A 15,863-nucleotide genomic window follows, 5' to 3' on the forward strand; every position below is an offset into this window, starting at 1 on the left:
ATGGACAACCTTGTCTTGTGCCTTTTGGTGGTTTCTCCGTTTATTACTACTTTTGCTTCCTGTTTCGAATAAATTGCTTTGAACATATTTATAAACTTTTTGCCAAATAGCATGTTTTAACTGTTTCAACATGAAATCCCATTCAACGTTGTTGAATGCTTTCTGCGCATCAACAAAAACAAGCGCCTTATGTTTTTCATGTCACTTGTGGCAGTTATTAAGCGAACACTGTAGTCGCTAAGCAAACACCACAGTAATTAGGCAAACCAGAATGGCACCACAGAGGGAATCAAAATGGAGGCTGACCACAAGCTGCATCACTGGGTCTTGTTCAATCAATTAGCTTAGAGGAGCTTCCATATGAAGAGGCAGTCTACAACCAAAGAGCCGTGCCTTCTGTGCCAAAACATGAGAAATGGGCAGATTTGGTGATACGTGGGTCCATTCCCAAAGTCTTTGGGCTGGCACCGGTTTTTGTAGAAAAGGTGGGGAGAGGGATTTGTGAGGGAGGCCTGTCATCTTGTGGCTTCGTAATGTCATCCGGACGGTTCAACTGATGCTCATCCGCCTCAAAATGGCTCCCGGAATGAAAGTAGGGCTTCTGGGCTCTGGTGAAGGTTCCCCATTTTCTGGCCAATTTCTCACAGGATTGGGACACTCTGCAGAGGAGGGGCCGGGCAGCCATGAACGGAAGGGAAGAGCTGTCTCCAGGAGTAGAAATCTTTTTGTTCTGGGGTGGGAGGCCAAACCTCTTCAAGGGAAAAAAGGAAAGTCCAGATGCCTGGTAGAAAAAGGATCTTTGGGAGGATCCTGCTAGGAAAGGGGAACGTATCTTTATTTCTTTTGGGGGTCTAAGAGGCTCGGTTGAGCCCTTTCCAGCAGGTTTAAGGAAGGCTAAAAGGGGCTGGTTTCTGGAGTGAAAGGGATGGTGGGAAGCAGGCTTTAGCGGATCCCTTTCCTTACCTTCTTTTTTTCTCTCATCTAGGGCTTTTTTATGCTGTTTTCCCTTTTTTACAAGGAAAAGGCAAAAGTCTCCCCCATGCCTGCAAGCAGGAGAGTGACCATAATAATAGACCTGGAGAAGGTCAAGCGGGAGCCGTGTGGTGAGTGGACACTTTGGGTCAGGCTCCTCTGGGCCCACTCACCCCCCTCGCTGCAGCTCCTGCATGACTATCTGGGAGCGTCTCTCATGGACGCCCAAAGGGAGCTGGATTTCTGAGAGAGAGCAGGAGTTGCCCCAGGCCTGGGTGAGAATCTCTCCCCGGGTCAAAGGAATCCACCAGCTCCGTGAACCAGAAGGAGCTTCCGGATAGATGGGGTGGGGTCTCAAAAGGGAGTGGGGTGCAGAGGAGGCTCTGATTTGGGGGGGTCTTCATCTGGGGGAGGGCTAAAAGTTTGCTGAGCACCTGTGTCTCCTTTTTCCAAGTAAGAGGAGTGTGAGGAGGAGGCAGACCCTTTTCTTCCCCTTGTCATCCAGATTTATACTGAGAAGAGATCTATTTATTGGCTTTGAGATCAATAATATCGTAGCCACATTAACATAGCAACAAAAATCCTTGGAAAAGAAGCTTACCAATAGTATATTAATCTGAAAGTCACTAAACTGATCACACCAAATTCACGGTTTCTAGAAGCTGTGGCGTCCTGGGGCCATGGCAGGAATGGCTGCAATTATGTGGGGTTTTTTTTCCTGCTAAACAACAGACACTGTGCTTATAGTCTTGAAGGACTCTTGCTGAATAATCAGTCACAATACTTAATTTCGGGCTATATTAGTCCAAAGAAGACTTGAGGGATTTTTAGAAGATGCTCAGGAAGAGTTTCTTTTCTTACAAAAGGAAAAAAATATTTATATGCTACATAACATTCTTAGGCAACAGACCTGCCATCTTTCTAGTTTTATCCCTTCGACTGTTTTTTTTGTTTCTTACGGCTGAGTGGCAAACAGGTTCTTTAACAAGAGACTTAAGGAAAGGGAGGAATCAGCTTGTGTCTATTGGAAAATATTCCTTTTCTTTTGATAAGCTTTATCCAATGTTTTATAATTCTTTTTCAATACTGTTGTGGGAAGTCAGCTCCCCAGAGAAGGAAATATTAAAAGGGCAGGAAAATACATTTCCAAAAAAAGAAGTTAAAGAGGCAGAAAAGCATGCCCAGTTTTTCTTAATAGCCCCAAGTCTCCCTTCCCCAAGCAGAAACCAACTCTATAGAAATGCAGCCGTAAACCATTCAGGAAGGTTGAAGCTAACAAGACTTCAGACATCTAAAATCTACATACATGGCAGGAATGGCTGCAATTATGTGGGTTTTTTTTCCTGCTAAACAAGTCAATGTGCTTATAGCCTTGAAGGACTCTTGCTGAAAAATCAGTCACAATGCTTAATTTCAGGCTATATTAGTCCAAAGAAGACTTGAGGGACTAAAATGGGTCACTTTTCAGAAAAAAATATTTATTTTTAAACAATAAGCTTCTATTCATATAGTAAACAACTTGGGGGGGGAAGGTCTTTTTAAAAACTGCAACGGCGTCTTAACGTTCAATATATACAGTCATTCTTGTGAAAGGTGGTTGAGTATATACAGCAGTTGTACAGATCTTTTTTTCTGAGAACCACATCCACATTAAATATTGCTAATTTAGGTTATGAAACAAACAATTACTTCATATTTACATACCGTACTAGTATTATGATACTAGTATTAGGAGTCTGCAGCTCCTGCTGGTGTATCTGGGAGAGTCTGTCATGGATGCTGAAAGGGAGCTGGATTTCCAAATGCCCCCCCCCCCCCCCCCGTAGAGAGAGCAGGAATTGCCCGAGGCCTGGGTGAGAATCTCTCCCCGGCCAGGAGGATCCACCAGCTCCATGAACTGGAAGGAGCTTCTGGATAGATGGGGTGGGGTCTCGAGGGGAAGAGGGGTGCAGAGGAGGCTCAAATTTGGGGGGTCTTCATCTGGGGGAGACCTAAAAGTTTGCTCAGCACCTGCGTCTCCCTTTCCCAGGGTTCCCTATAAGGAAGAGGAGGGTGAGGAGGAGGTAGCCCCTCTTTATCAGGACTGAAAAATTAAGTAGCCACCTGGAAAGGCCAAACTGTGGACCACCCCTCATCATATAATCCCCCTCCTGGGGAAAAAGGGCAGGAAAACCCTTCGATCCACTGGGTGGTGGATTAGGGGATCCCTGGCCAGGCGCTAATCCTCGTCTCCAGGGGCCAAAGGGAAGGTGGGGGGTGACTCTGCAAGACCCTTTGGCCACAGCAAGCTGGAGATCTCTCCTCTGTCTCTCTGTTCCAGCAGCCCGAGCCCCAGATTTTAAATTTGGAGAGGGAGGAAGAGGAAGTCCATATCAATGAAGGTAAATTTCTCACTGCTAAGGAATCAATGAAGATACTAATGGTGGGTCATTCGGTTGATAGGAAGGGTTCCCTTCCTCCTTTCCTTCATTTGTCCCACTTTCCCCCCCCAATGCAGGAGACTTGATCATTGAGGATCTACAGCTTCTTCCCCACCACCTTCTCCAACGCTGGCAAAACTAAAAAACAACAACGCAGTGAGAGGCATAGGCTTCCCTTCCTTCCTTCTTTTCTTCAATCCTCTCACTTTCCCCTCCCCCCAATGAAGGAGACCTTTCTAGAAGACCTCTAGCTTCCTCCCCACCACCTTCTCCACCATCCTCCAAAGCGCCTGAAGGCAGGAGGCAAATGAGTTCCTGTTTTATCTTTATTTTGGGGGGATAAAAGCCTCCTTTGAGCCCTTTCCAGCAGGTTTAAGGAAGGCTAAAAGGGAGGAGGGGCTGGTTTCTGGAGTGAAAGGGATGGTGGGAAGGAGGCTTTAGCGGATCCCTTTCCTTACCTTCCTTTTTTCCTCTCTTCTAGGGCTTTTTTTTTTGCTTCTTTCCTTGCGTTGCAAGGAAACAAAATGCAAAGAACCCTACCCCGAAACCTAACCCTAACCCTAACCCCTACCCCTAACTCTGCAAGGAGAGTGACCTATATTGTTCATGTGGAGATGGTCAAGTGGGAGCCATGTGGTGAGTGGACATTTTGGGCCGGGCTCCTCCCGGCCCACTCAGCACCCCTCCCTCTGCAGCTCCTGCATGACTATCTGGGAGCGTCTATCATGGACGCCCAAAGGGAGCTGGATTTCCGAATGGCCCCCGTAGAGAGAGCAGGAATTGCCTGAGGCCTGGGTGAGAATCTCTCCCCGGCCAGGAGGATCCACCAGCTTCGTCAACCGGAAGGAGCTTCCGGATAGATGGGGTGGGGTCTCGAGGGAAGAGTGGTGCAGAGGAGGCTCTGATTCATCTGGGGAAGACCTAAAGGTTTGCTGAGCAGCTGCCTCTCCCTTTCCCAGAGGTCACCACAAGGTAGAGGAGGGGGAGGAGGCAGGAGACCCTCTTCACAAGGACGGAAAAATAAGTAGCCACCTGGAAAGGCCAAAATGTGGACCCCCCCTCATATAATCCCCCTCACTAAAAAAAGGCAGGAAAACCTCTTCTTCCTGGGTGGTGGATTAGGGGATCCCTGGACCAGGCGCTAATCCTCGTCTCGATGGGCCAAAGGGAAGGTGGGGGGTGACTCTGCAAGATCCTTTGGCCACAGCAAGCTGGAGATCTCTCTTCTGTCTCTCTCTCTCTTCCAGGTCCCTCAGGTCCAGATACCCAACCTGAGATGGGAGAAAAAGACAAAGTCCCCATTAATGAAGGTAGCTTTATTTCTGGTAAATTAATTGATGAAGATACTTAAGGCGGGTCATTGTGTTTATATGGATAGGCTTCCCCTCCTTCTGTCCTTCATTTGTCTCACTTTTTTTACCCCCAGCGCAGGTGATTTCATAATCAAAGATCTGTAACTTCCTCCCCACCACCTTCCTCCACCATCCTCCAAAGCACCTACAGGCAGTACAAGAAGCAGCGGATGGAAGCCAATCAAGGAGAGAAGCAACCTGGAACTGAGGAGGAATTTACTGACCATGAGAACAATTAATTGATGGAGCAACCTGCCTTCCGAGCTTGTGGCTGCTCCAACACTGGAGGTTTCTAAGAGGAGACTGGACAGCCACTTGTCTGAAATGGGATAGGGTTTCCTGCCTGACCAGGGGTAGGACTACATGACCTCCAAGGTCCTTTCCAAGTGTATTATTATTATTATCATTATTATTACTACAGGGGGATTTAAAGGACTTCCACCCGGACTCAAGAAAAGTCCCTGTGTTTCTCACGCCATCCGTTAATGATGTTAGCCAAGATGGCGGTAGCCTTGGAAGCAGAATCAGATCAATGGGGAGAGAAGGAACCAAACTCAGTGGGAAGGTACTAGGAGAGAAGAAGGGGGAAGGGAGGAAAGAGAAGCAGAAAGCTAGATAGGGAAGAGAGAAAGGATAAAGGAAAAGGGGGAATTGGGGCCAGGAGGAAAAGGCCAGCAAGCCAGAGCGCAGCGAAGGAATGGCTGCACGTGGAGTCTGAGGCAGCCGGCAGCAGAGAAGGAGGGGTCCAGCTCAGGAGCTCAGTTAAGCAGCTCAACGCTGGGAAGGAAAAAGAAAGAGCAGCGAACCGGCAGCTGAATAGCAGACCAGGAGGGAGACTGTGGGAAGCAAAGAACCGCCAAGATCGCACGTTTTAACGGTTGGCCATCTGACTCTTGTGTCTGCAAGAGGAATTCATTGTTCGAAGGGATGCTGTGCATGAAACCATCCCGGCTGAGGGAGGCCCAGCTGCACCCGAGAGGACTACCCAAGAGGCCAGAGGCCCATGGAAGAGGAACCAGAGGAACACCCCTCCCCCATCCACCAGACATTGGAGGAATTCCAGGCCAAGTGAGGCTACCTGAAAAGCCCGGCGGCCCAGCGACCAAGCCCGGCCCAATGAAGCAGAGACCAGTATGGCGACATGTTGTGCCGGCAGCTTCAGCGGTGGAGAGGAGGCAGCTGGTGGCAGTGCAGAGAAGTGGACCTGTAAGGCGGCCAGGGGCAGCGCAGAGGTGGTGGCAGCAGAGCAGAGGACGGAGAGGTGGCTGGACGTTGGGCAGAGGTGGCAGATGGTGGTGTAGGCGGACCCGGAGGATTTGACCATACTGATAAACCCTTGGAGGAAGACAAATGGAGGTATGTCACACATAGAAGGAAACGCAATAATAGGAGATTGTATCCTCAAAGGAACAGAATAATCCCTCTGCAGACCGGACATACAATCCAGGGAGGTATGTTGTCACCCTTGAGCTAAAATCCAAGATGTGACTAAGAACCTAACAGGGCTACAGATTACTACCCTTTCCTATGGCACACATGCCAGAGGCTGCACTCAGAGCCCTATCTGTGGGCACGCACGCCGTCGCCCCAGACTTGACACTCCTGTGGCCCCTCACCAGCAGCGCCCCGGAGGAGAGCCGCCCCAGGGGCTGCCTGTGCAGAGCAATGCAACCAAGGACATGGCAGCCAGGCAGCAGGGACAAGACTACGCCTCCCGCCTCATCGCATGCAGATGATGCTGCGGGCCACGGACAGAGGGCGTGTCCACTATGATTCTGCTGGGCCGCGTGGGCAATCTGCTGTGGCAGGCCATGGAGGCGGTGGGTGGCTCTGCGGGCAAGAGGTGGGGTGGGGCGGGTTTTGGGCACTCAGTCTCACAAAGGTTCACCAACACCGCCCTATACCATTTCAGACAAGTGGCTGTCCAGTCTGCTCTTTAAAACTTCGTGTTGGAGCATTCCCAACTTCTGGAGGCAGGTGGTTCCACTGGTTAATTGTTCTCAACTGTCAGTAAATTTCTCCTTAGTTCTAGGTTGCTTCTCTCCTGCTACTTGTCCTGCCTTGATGTGCTTTAGAGAATAGGTTGGCCCTCCTCTTCTGTTTCAGACTCCTGACCCCTAATTTGGTTTGTTTGTTTGTAATATTTGTTTTAGAAATACTGAAGGCAGGACAAGAAACAATGGGTGGGTACTAATCAAGTAGAGAAGCAACCTAGAACTAAGGAGAAATTTCTTGACAGTGAGAACAATTAACCAATGGAACCACCTGCCTCCAGAAGTTGGGAATATTTAATATGTTTGTTTGTAATATTTGCTATAGAAATACTGAAATAAAAACTTTTGAAATATTTCTCCCGCCCCTCTTTTGTCACTGAGCACACAACCCATTCACCTCTGTGTCCTCTTGGCATTTGTCTTCAAAAAATGTGCAGGTGCCCCTTTTCAAGTGTTGCCAGGGGGTGGAAAGCAACCCAATGTCTTTTGCCAAGAGAGGGTCTTCCACGGATCACAGATCTCGGCCGTCACCACAGCGGAGAAAGGACTTGTGTTCTCCAATTGTGGGTCTGTTGTGCAACCCAGCCTCAAGCAGGTGCAATCTCTGCCTCAATGGAAGCAGCCTGTGCCCGGCTCAGTTCAGAGCTAAATTGCGTATTCTCTGAGGAAACGGCTTCTTTCGCAGGCCTGGTCTTCTGAGAAGGCCGCGATGCTCAGGGTGGTGTTGGGCTTGTCTAGGGTGGCTCTCTGCGATGCCCAAGGCGGCTGCCATTCTCAAGCCGATTTTTGGGGAAATGTAGCCTTGATTTGGCCATCATCATTTCCTTGTGTAGAGAAGGGGTGTGCAAGCTTGGCAACTTTAATGACTTTATTGTCACTTTGAATGTACACCAATCGGCATACATCAAATGAAATTTCATTGCGTGCAGCTCTCAAAGGGCCACCACCTCCGATACAGACTCCTTGTTCGTGGCCAGCTCAAGTTTCAGATGGTCCGTTTTAGTCTCTAGGGAGCGAACGATGGCAAAGAGGACAGATGGAAATGGGGCTCCATGTGGATTAGCCCTCAAATGAGCTTGCATTCCTGCACGACAACCTCGCCTCCTTTCCTTTTTCTGATCCTGCCTCTTCCACCTTTTCCTTAAAGAGGCCTTGCTTTTTTTTCGCCCCTGGAGCACGTTGCCACCACCTCCTCCAAAAGCCTCTCTCTCTTCCTCTGGTCCAGTTTCTTCACTCCATAAGCCCCGGGACCTCTCCTCCTCCTTTGCAAACAGCCCTGATTTGCAATGGAATCCGTCGCTGGGCCAGCAGTCAGATCTTGCTGCTGGCAGAACAAATCCAAACAGCGCCAACGACTTTTAACGGTCTCACCAACACTTGCGAAACAGCTAGAAACTCGCCATGCCAGCAAAGATTGTCGTTGGTATGTTAGCTTAGTCCCACCACGTTGCTCAAACCCATTAAAACCTTCCTGATCAAGCGGCCTCTATCGCTTAATATCCCTCCCCAAACTATTCACCTTCAAGAGCCAGCACAGCTGCAGCCATTCCAGGCGCCGCCATCTTAGCTGGGGAATTCTGGCAGTTGGAGTCCACAAGCCTTCAAGCTCTTAGTAAAGGTCTCTCCACATTCCAGGGGTTTAAATGGTTTCTCTCCAGTGTGGATTCCTTGATGTGCATCAAGTTTTCCCAGATGAATGAAGCTCTTTCCACACTCCAGGTATTCATACGGGTTTTCCGTGTGGATCAACATCCCATAAAGGTTTTCCCTCAGACTGAAGCTCTTTCCACATTCCAGGCCTTTAAATGGTGGATTCTTAGATGCCTTTCAAGAACTCCATTTGATTGGAAGGATTTTCCCCATTCCGGGCACTGATATTTCTTTCCCCCCTCCCGGATTCTGTGGCGTCTCCCGAAGGACCCTCCGCCCTCCAGGCCCGTTCCCTGCTGCCCGCTCCGCCCTCCAGGCGGCCTCCTTTAGCAGAGTCCCCCTCGGCTCCTCCCTTCCGGGCCTTCCCCGCCGTCTCCTCCCGGGGCTGCACCGCGGGGCCTCCTGCCTTCCTCCGCCGGGCTCGCCCGAACTCCTGCAGGGGCGAAGGGAGAGAGGCGGGCCACGGCTTCCTCCCTTCCCCGGAGGAACGCCGAAGCGTCGGCCGCTCAGTGAGACTCTCCGGGCAGGCCTCCCTCCGGCCCACGTCCCGCCAGACCAGGCCTCGGGCTCCCCCCTCCCTCCGCCAGAGAAGAGCTCGGACTGCGACTCCCGGCATCCCTTGCGCCCCGGCTGGGTCGGAGCCCCTCCGCGGCCGAGTCAATTCGGCGCCTCGGTAATGTTTGATCCCGGAAGTGGAGGCGGGGCTTCTCCGAGCGCCTGGTAGCTCTTCTTTCCATTGAATGGACCGTCCTCAGAAATCCTCCTGCCAATCAGCCTCGTCCTTCCATCCATCCATCCATCCTCCATTTGGCGTCTGCGCAGTAGCGAAGGTTTTCTTTGGGGTACCGTTTTCTCCCCCCCCCCAGCATCCAGGCCGGCGGAGCTGACGGGCCTCCCGGGCTGTGTCTCCCCCTAGGCAGGGCAGGGGGGCGCTTCCTCCCTCCTTCCCCCAGGGGGCTCCCCCCGCGGCCCCCAGGCAGCCCTTCTCCCGCGCGGGGGTGGGGGCAGAAGGGCGGGGGAGGCGGGAGAGCAGCCTTCCCATATCTGGGGGGTCCCCCGAGGAGGAGGGAGCCGAGGCCTCCCCGAAGCCCCCCGAAGGCGGGGGAAGCAGCGACGGAGGGAAACTGAGCGGGGAGGGAGGAGGAATTTCCTGAGAGGGAGAACAAGTAAGCAGTGGAACTACCTGCCACCAGAAGCTGAACGTGCTCCAACGCTGGAGGTTTTAAAGAGGAGACTGGACAGCCGTTTGTCTGAGCAGGGGCTTGGACTAGAAGACCTCCAGGTTTCCTTCTAACTTGTTTATACATACATACAACCTCCAAGCTCTGCGATGCTGACCTAATGAATGATTTCTTGGGGTTTGGCTCTTCAGAGCTTCTGCCTCTCCATTCCCTTCCTCTGCATCCACCCTGGAACCTCTTCGCAAGGGACGGGGGGGGGGGAGGCAGGACAAGATGGAGTCGCAGGCAGTGTTTGATTTTAAAGATTTCTATTCCTTTCCCCCCCCCCCCCCAAATAATCTTTATTTACAGTAAGAATGACAACAGGATAGTACATAGGGAAAGGGACAAGGGGTTTAAAGACACAAACCATATAATCACATAACACAAACTGCGAAAAACAAACAAAACAGACCGAGAGTTATATCTACTCTCCTATTAACCAAAAATATATCATCCCAGCTAAACTTTCCAATACACAGAATATCCTTATCATTTAAAAAAAACTACCATTGGTCATATCTTGTCAACCTTGTAAGCCTAATAAATTACACAGATCAATTAAGTGAGCTCATCACTCGTCTCCTGAATTAAAGGAGCCTTGGTGGAGCAGTGGGCTAATGCCTCCTTAAGTAACACCAGCTGCCTGCAATTAGTGCAGGTTCGTATCCCACCAGGCTCAAGGTTGACTCAGCCTTCCATCCTTCCGAGGTTGGTAAAATGAGGACCCAGATTGTTGGGGGCAATTAAGCTGACTTTGTAATAATGCCGCTTGGGGTGTGTGTGAAAGCCCTAATAAGCAGGCATATACATAGAATGAAGGCTACTGCTAAGCTTGTAAGCCGCCCTGAGTCTTCGGAGAAGGGCGGGATATAAATGGAATTAAAATAAAAATAAATAAAAATAAACCTTTTAAGCCATACAAAACATTTGTTCCAACTTATATAGTGATTCATGTTTATCTTTTAGGATGTACGTTAACCTGTCCATCTCTGCTCCAAAACCCAAACCTTTAAAGGCCAGGAAAGGAGGAAGGCCTGGGGGAGACGAGATCGAAGAAGGAAGAAGAGGCCTCCCGGCATCTCCTGACAGCCACAGAAGGGTGCAGTCCGACTCACGAATGGCAGCAAGAGAGGCAGAGACCAAGGAAGGGTTGACATTTTTATCAGTGGACAGTGGAGCACTGTGTGTGATGATTTGTGGACTTCTAAAGCAGCTGCAGTAGTTTGTCGCCAGTTTGGGTAACGATTTTGTAATCCGGGCCACCAAGAAAGCAGAGTTTGGGGACGGACACTATAACATGAGTTTGTGCTGTGAATTTTTTTAAAAATAAGACCACATGAATGCACTGTTATGGTTATCAGATTGGCATCTGGTTTCAGAAAGATTCCTGTCCGTAGGGCGGGCCAGGAGGGTAACGTTTCAGGATGCCCCTGGGATACCCCTGCTTCACAAGCTGCAGTGGTGGTTGTGTCATCACACAGTTAGCCAGATGTTGAAACTGACGGGGCATTTTTATTCCCCTATCAAGTCCTTCCCGAGGGCTTGGAATAGGCAGGTGCCGGTGTTTGATGATGTTAAAAGTTTTGTCACAGGATGTAAGCTCTTCCGAGTAAAGATGCCCGTTGCAATTGATCAGTGCTGATTTTGTCAATGCCAATGGTATTCAGATGGTGCTCCGGTTGTTTTGGGAAATTGTTATGGGATTGCACCCAAGGTATCCATTACTGTCGGTACTATCTTTCACGAACGAAGGTGAACATGCTTGTCCCAGGATAATGTTGCAGAATCCAACCTTGGTCGGTCACCAGGACCAGCGGTTTTCTCTTCCCAGCTTTCGGATTCGTGCTAGAGAGAAGTTCCACAAAGATGGGCTCCAAGCACGAGTCCGAAAGCCTGGAAGACAAAACCTCTAGTCCTGGTGGCCAACCCAGACTGGAACCTGGTACGAACTTGACTTTCTTTTGCCACAATCGTTCTATTTCTATTTGCCGTTCTTTGCGTTTTGTTATCTTCTGTAGTTCTCTCTCTTCTATTCTGCTGCCATGTCCACTAGCCAGATTTTTTTTGTCTTTCTTCTCACCAATTGTTAAGTCTGGGGTGTTATGTGGCGGGTTCCTGTAGGTTTGAATCTGAAGTCGCAGAGCAATTTTGCTTCTTCATTTTCTAATATTTCCTCTATTTTATGGCCCCACCGGTTATTTCTTGCAGGCAAATGGTATTTCCTGCGGATCTATCCATAATCCACCATTGTTGTTACTTTGTCATGCTGTTGCTTGTAATCAGTCTGTGTGATTTTTAAATCTGCCACCCATCTCTCAGTACAGAGTGACTCTGAGCAGCATGGTCAGTATGCTTCCAGGGACAATTCAAGATCCTGGTTATCTACTCACCAAACCCTTTATGGCATTGTTCTGCTACAGACACGTTGTGTTGCGAATTTAATTCCTTGTTAAGACACTTATTGGTCTGCTTAAGCGAATTTAGTCACATTTAACGGCCCTTTGCAGACAGTGAACTCAAAGCACCTGGTTCATCTGAAATACCTTTATTTTGCATGTAGAAGGTGGTTACAGCAGAGAAGGTGTGGTCAGTTGAATCTGGTCGGTACTTTAAGGTCAAAAGACAGTAACAGGATTACTGTCCGCATGGCTTGTGTTCAGATGTTACAATGGAGGATGGAACACAAGGGAGCAAGGAGAAGGAGGAAGTCCAACCCAGAAGGGGTGGATCCTAGTACAGCATCATGAGCAGGATCACAAAGGGGAAAGGTACTGGCAGACCCAATTAGCATATTGGTAATTTCCCAAGAACAGCCTCGTGGTGGCAGCACAGGCATAGTACTCGATTCTCAGAGGGACCGTCTATCTCCGTGCTGCTTCCCTATCCAGTGCAAGCCAATAGGTCAGTGCTCCCTGGATTCTATTAAACAGTTGTCTACTAGCACCCAAGAAGCATGCCTTCTCTTCCCTTGTGCCTGTTGTCTGATACGGTCCTCCCTGACACTCTGTGGCCCCTACCTGGATGGCGTTCAAGAAAGCCTAAAACTCTGGCATTCTCTCAGAATGCTTTTGTTTGGGGATGTGGATTGTGGAGTCTGTTTGCCAGACTCACCAACCATTCTAAATCTCCCACCCTGCTAAGTGTGGAGTTGGGTGCCAACCAAAGTGAATAAATTAAATTACAGGGATACACTGTAGGTAAATACTATATCTAGAGTAAGTAATTGCTTGCCATTTGAAAGTGGAACACGAACTGAATAGTATTGGAAGATACCTTTTGTAAATAAGCAAATATATTGTGTTGAGTGTTTTGAATTAAATTAAACACCAGGTGTTTTATTTTTTTCTTTTTTTTCATTTTTTGTTATTTATGAGAATGTATATTATCTGATTGTGTTCTACAAAAGAAACATACCTGTAACAGAATCATTATGGAGAATTTAATAAAAATGAAGGGCTACAATCTCTGAGAAAAACAGAAAACCAGTGCTAACGTATTCTTCTTGGTTCTGAAATGGGTGCTGCTAAATTTCATCCTATGTTGAATTATGGAATTATTGCAATTTCACTAATTAACTTTAATCATTGTGGCTAAAGGATTTAGATTCATATTCTAGTCTTAAACCAGAGTAGAATATAATTTATTTAATTTTGGTACAGTCTCTTGTATGAATTCAGGCAACTGTGCTTCACTCAGCGACCAGTTTTACACGAGGTCTTAAAACAGCATACAAGAAGTTTTCAATTTATGATCACAATTGGGAGCAGAGTTTCTGTTGCCAAGCAAGGTGGTTAAATGAGCTGATCTGATTAAGTACAGTACATAATGGTGATGCAGAGAATTTTAAAAATAACATTTCAAATGAAACTGGAATTTTACTATTAGGACCTACAAACAGTCAGTAGAAAGGACTCATGGATTATTAGTTTTATATATTGTAACTGCAATGATGTTTGTGTCAAGCACAGGAAAATCTGAAAATTCAGACAATTAAAATGAACATACAGATTTATTGCAAACATGCTTTCTACATGAATCTGAACTACTAAGGGTCAAAAGAAACAGGCAGTAAATAAAAATCAATAAAATTCAAGGTAGGCTGGACTTAGATCTCTTATGGGCACGAAGAGACTCAAAACTGATGATGCATTTGATCCCTCCTTCACGCTCGCCCTGCTCATCTGCCAGTTATTCCATGCACAAAGAAGACGTAATTACACTGTAGGTTAGAAAGACCTTGAGAAAGGAGGCAAGGAAAGGCTACCTTCTAGAGAGTGGTCAGATAAGAAAGGGCATAGTCTGCACAATGAGTGGAGGAGAAAGTGGTTGAGTAGGGACCCTCCCTAGCTTCTTGGGCTGTAGAGGAGATGGTGGAAGCTTTGTCCTTTCAAACTTGCAGGATCTGATTATGTAGCCTTACAATAAAGTAGAGCTAGTTCATCTGGACACGATTCTTGTGTGGCAAATCTGAGAAGCCTGACATAAATGAAGTCTTTTATGTCTGATATCAAGTTTCTGTTCTCCTGGAACACCACAATCATTTAATTAGATAGATCCATAGATGTATTTATTATAACTTATAAATTCTCTGGAGGAATCCCTGAGTGAGAGGACTTTTTTGCAGCAGGTCGCCCTCTGATCCCCATGGATCGAAAAAGGCTGATGTCCAGAAGACAGGAGTGGCTAAAACTGACCAATGGACGCCGTGTGAAAATCCATGAATGGAAGCCGGGACTATAATTGTGAATGGATGGAGTGTGACTGAGAGTGCGGATGGGCGATGTGGATCATCCAGGAGTGGATGTAGCCCACAGTGTGTACATGTATGAGTTGTCAAAGGTGTGTGTGGTGAAAGGGGGAAGTCTAGTATTGGATTACTGTGATACAGTGGTGGCACGGAAGGATTAGCCTTAGGCCCAGCTACATCCAGTCTGGGGGTGACATGAATGCAGCTAAGCCTCCTTATGATGCGGAATGGAAGGAAACCGGTGGATATTCATCGGAGGAAGCCAGGGGAATTTGTCAGGGGATGCGCAGGTCCAGTGTTCCTGACCGAGGTTGGTGGAAGTATAAAACCAATAGTATAAAACCAATAAAATAACAGAGTTGGGAGGGACCCCCCGCCCAATCAGGAGACCATACACCATTTCTGACAGATGGCACTCCAGTCTCTTCTTGATAGCATCCAGTGATGGAGCTCCCACAACCTCTGAAGGCAATCTGTTCCACTGGTTGATTGTTCTCACCGCCAGAAAAATTCTTTTTATTTCTAGGTCGAATCTCTCCTTGATCAGTTTCCATCCGTTATTGCTTCTCTGGCCTTCAGGTGCTTTGGACTTTTGGAGAATACCTTGACTCCCTCCTCTCTGTGAAAGCCCCTCAACACTGCTATCATGGGTCCTGTTGTGTAGCCAGTTCTTTGCAGACAATAAGCGAGACGGAAGGTTGCAAACAGGAACATGCTTTACTGAGGCAAACAGGAAGAGAACTGAAAGAGTGGTTGCTGCAGCTACTTATACGGTTGGCCACTAGGCGGCGGCCAATAGGTTTAAAGGAACCCATTCCTGCCCCGAATCATCCAATGATCTTCTTGGAGACAACAAGTCTGGCTCACTCAGTGACCGTTACACAGACACACCATTGAGCAACCTTTAAGCAGCATGCACCAATGCACGCCGTGTGAAAATCATATGAATGGAAGCCGGGACTATAATTGTGAATGGATGGAGGTTGGTTAAATAAATTGGTTAAATTTCTCCCTACCCTTCATTTCAGGCAGTCGTGATCTATGGATGAAAAGAAAGAGAAAAATGTTGTGTATTTTGTCGTGCTTGAACTTTGGTGGCCAGGAGAAAAAGGAGGGGGTCTTCATCGAAAAAGAGAGAATGGTGGGACCTCGGCCGTGAGGTGAACCGAAAAGTAGCAGTCAGGAAAAGCACCGGCAGAAAGCTGTCCCAATGAGTCTCACTCAAGGGAGGGACTTAATAGAGCTTCCCTAGCAAGGGGCAGTCTACCTTGGGAGATCTAGGCCTCTTTGCTAAAAGGAAAAGTCTGATTCTTTGGCTTTCTGGAAAGCGCAGGAGGGTCCCTCAACCCTGGAACTGGTCTACAAGAGGATCCTGTGCTTTGGGGCGCAGCTTCATTAAGGGGCGCTAGCTTAGTGGAGCTTCCACATAAAGAGGCAGTCTTCAGCCAAAGAGCCGTGCCCTCTGTGCCAAAAGATGGGAAAGGGGCAGATTTGGTGATTTGTGG

General features: G+C 48.2%; 1 protein-coding gene across 3 annotated transcripts; it reads right to left on the reverse strand.

Annotated features, from left to right (window-relative positions):
- Positions 1–712: 712 nt before the first annotated feature.
- LOC308673625 (uncharacterized protein) lies at positions 713–9,059 on the reverse strand. 3 transcript variants are annotated; one of them, XR_014027692.1, is made up of 4 exons: positions 7,136–9,059; positions 5,823–6,079; positions 4,490–4,663; positions 713–751 (listed from the first exon to the last, which is right to left on the reverse strand). XR_014027692.1 is itself a non-coding variant. In XM_081337465.1 (2 exons), the coding sequence occupies exons 1-2, from the start codon at positions 8,298–8,300 to the stop codon at positions 5,616–5,618; spliced, it is 507 nt and encodes a 168-aa protein (XP_081193591.1). In that variant the 5' UTR covers positions 8,301–9,059; the 3' UTR covers positions 5,400–5,615. The 3 variants fall into 3 exon arrangements, 1 of the variants encoding a protein (XP_081193591.1); XR_014027693.1 differs by lacking the exon at positions 713–751 and having other exon boundaries at positions 4,143–4,663; XM_081337465.1 differs by lacking the exons at positions 713–751; positions 4,490–4,663 and having other exon boundaries at positions 5,400–6,079; positions 8,258–9,059.
- Between the last annotated feature and the right edge of the window lie 6,804 nt (positions 9,060–15,863).

Source organism: Vipera berus (genome assembly GCF_964194415.1).
Source record: "Vipera berus genome assembly, chromosome: 12".
Classification (NCBI taxonomy): Eukaryota; Metazoa; Chordata; class Lepidosauria; order Squamata; family Viperidae; genus Vipera; species Vipera berus.

Coding starts and splice junctions, on each gene's coding strand:
- LOC308673625 (XM_081337465.1), bottom strand. CDS start 8,300: ATGGCGGCGCCTGGAATGGCTGCAGCTGTGCTGGCTCTTGAAG. Junction 6,080..8,257: donor AGCTGTGCTGGCTCTTGAAG/GTGAATAGTTTG, acceptor TCTTCCTCCAAG/GGTTTATCAGTATGGTCAAA.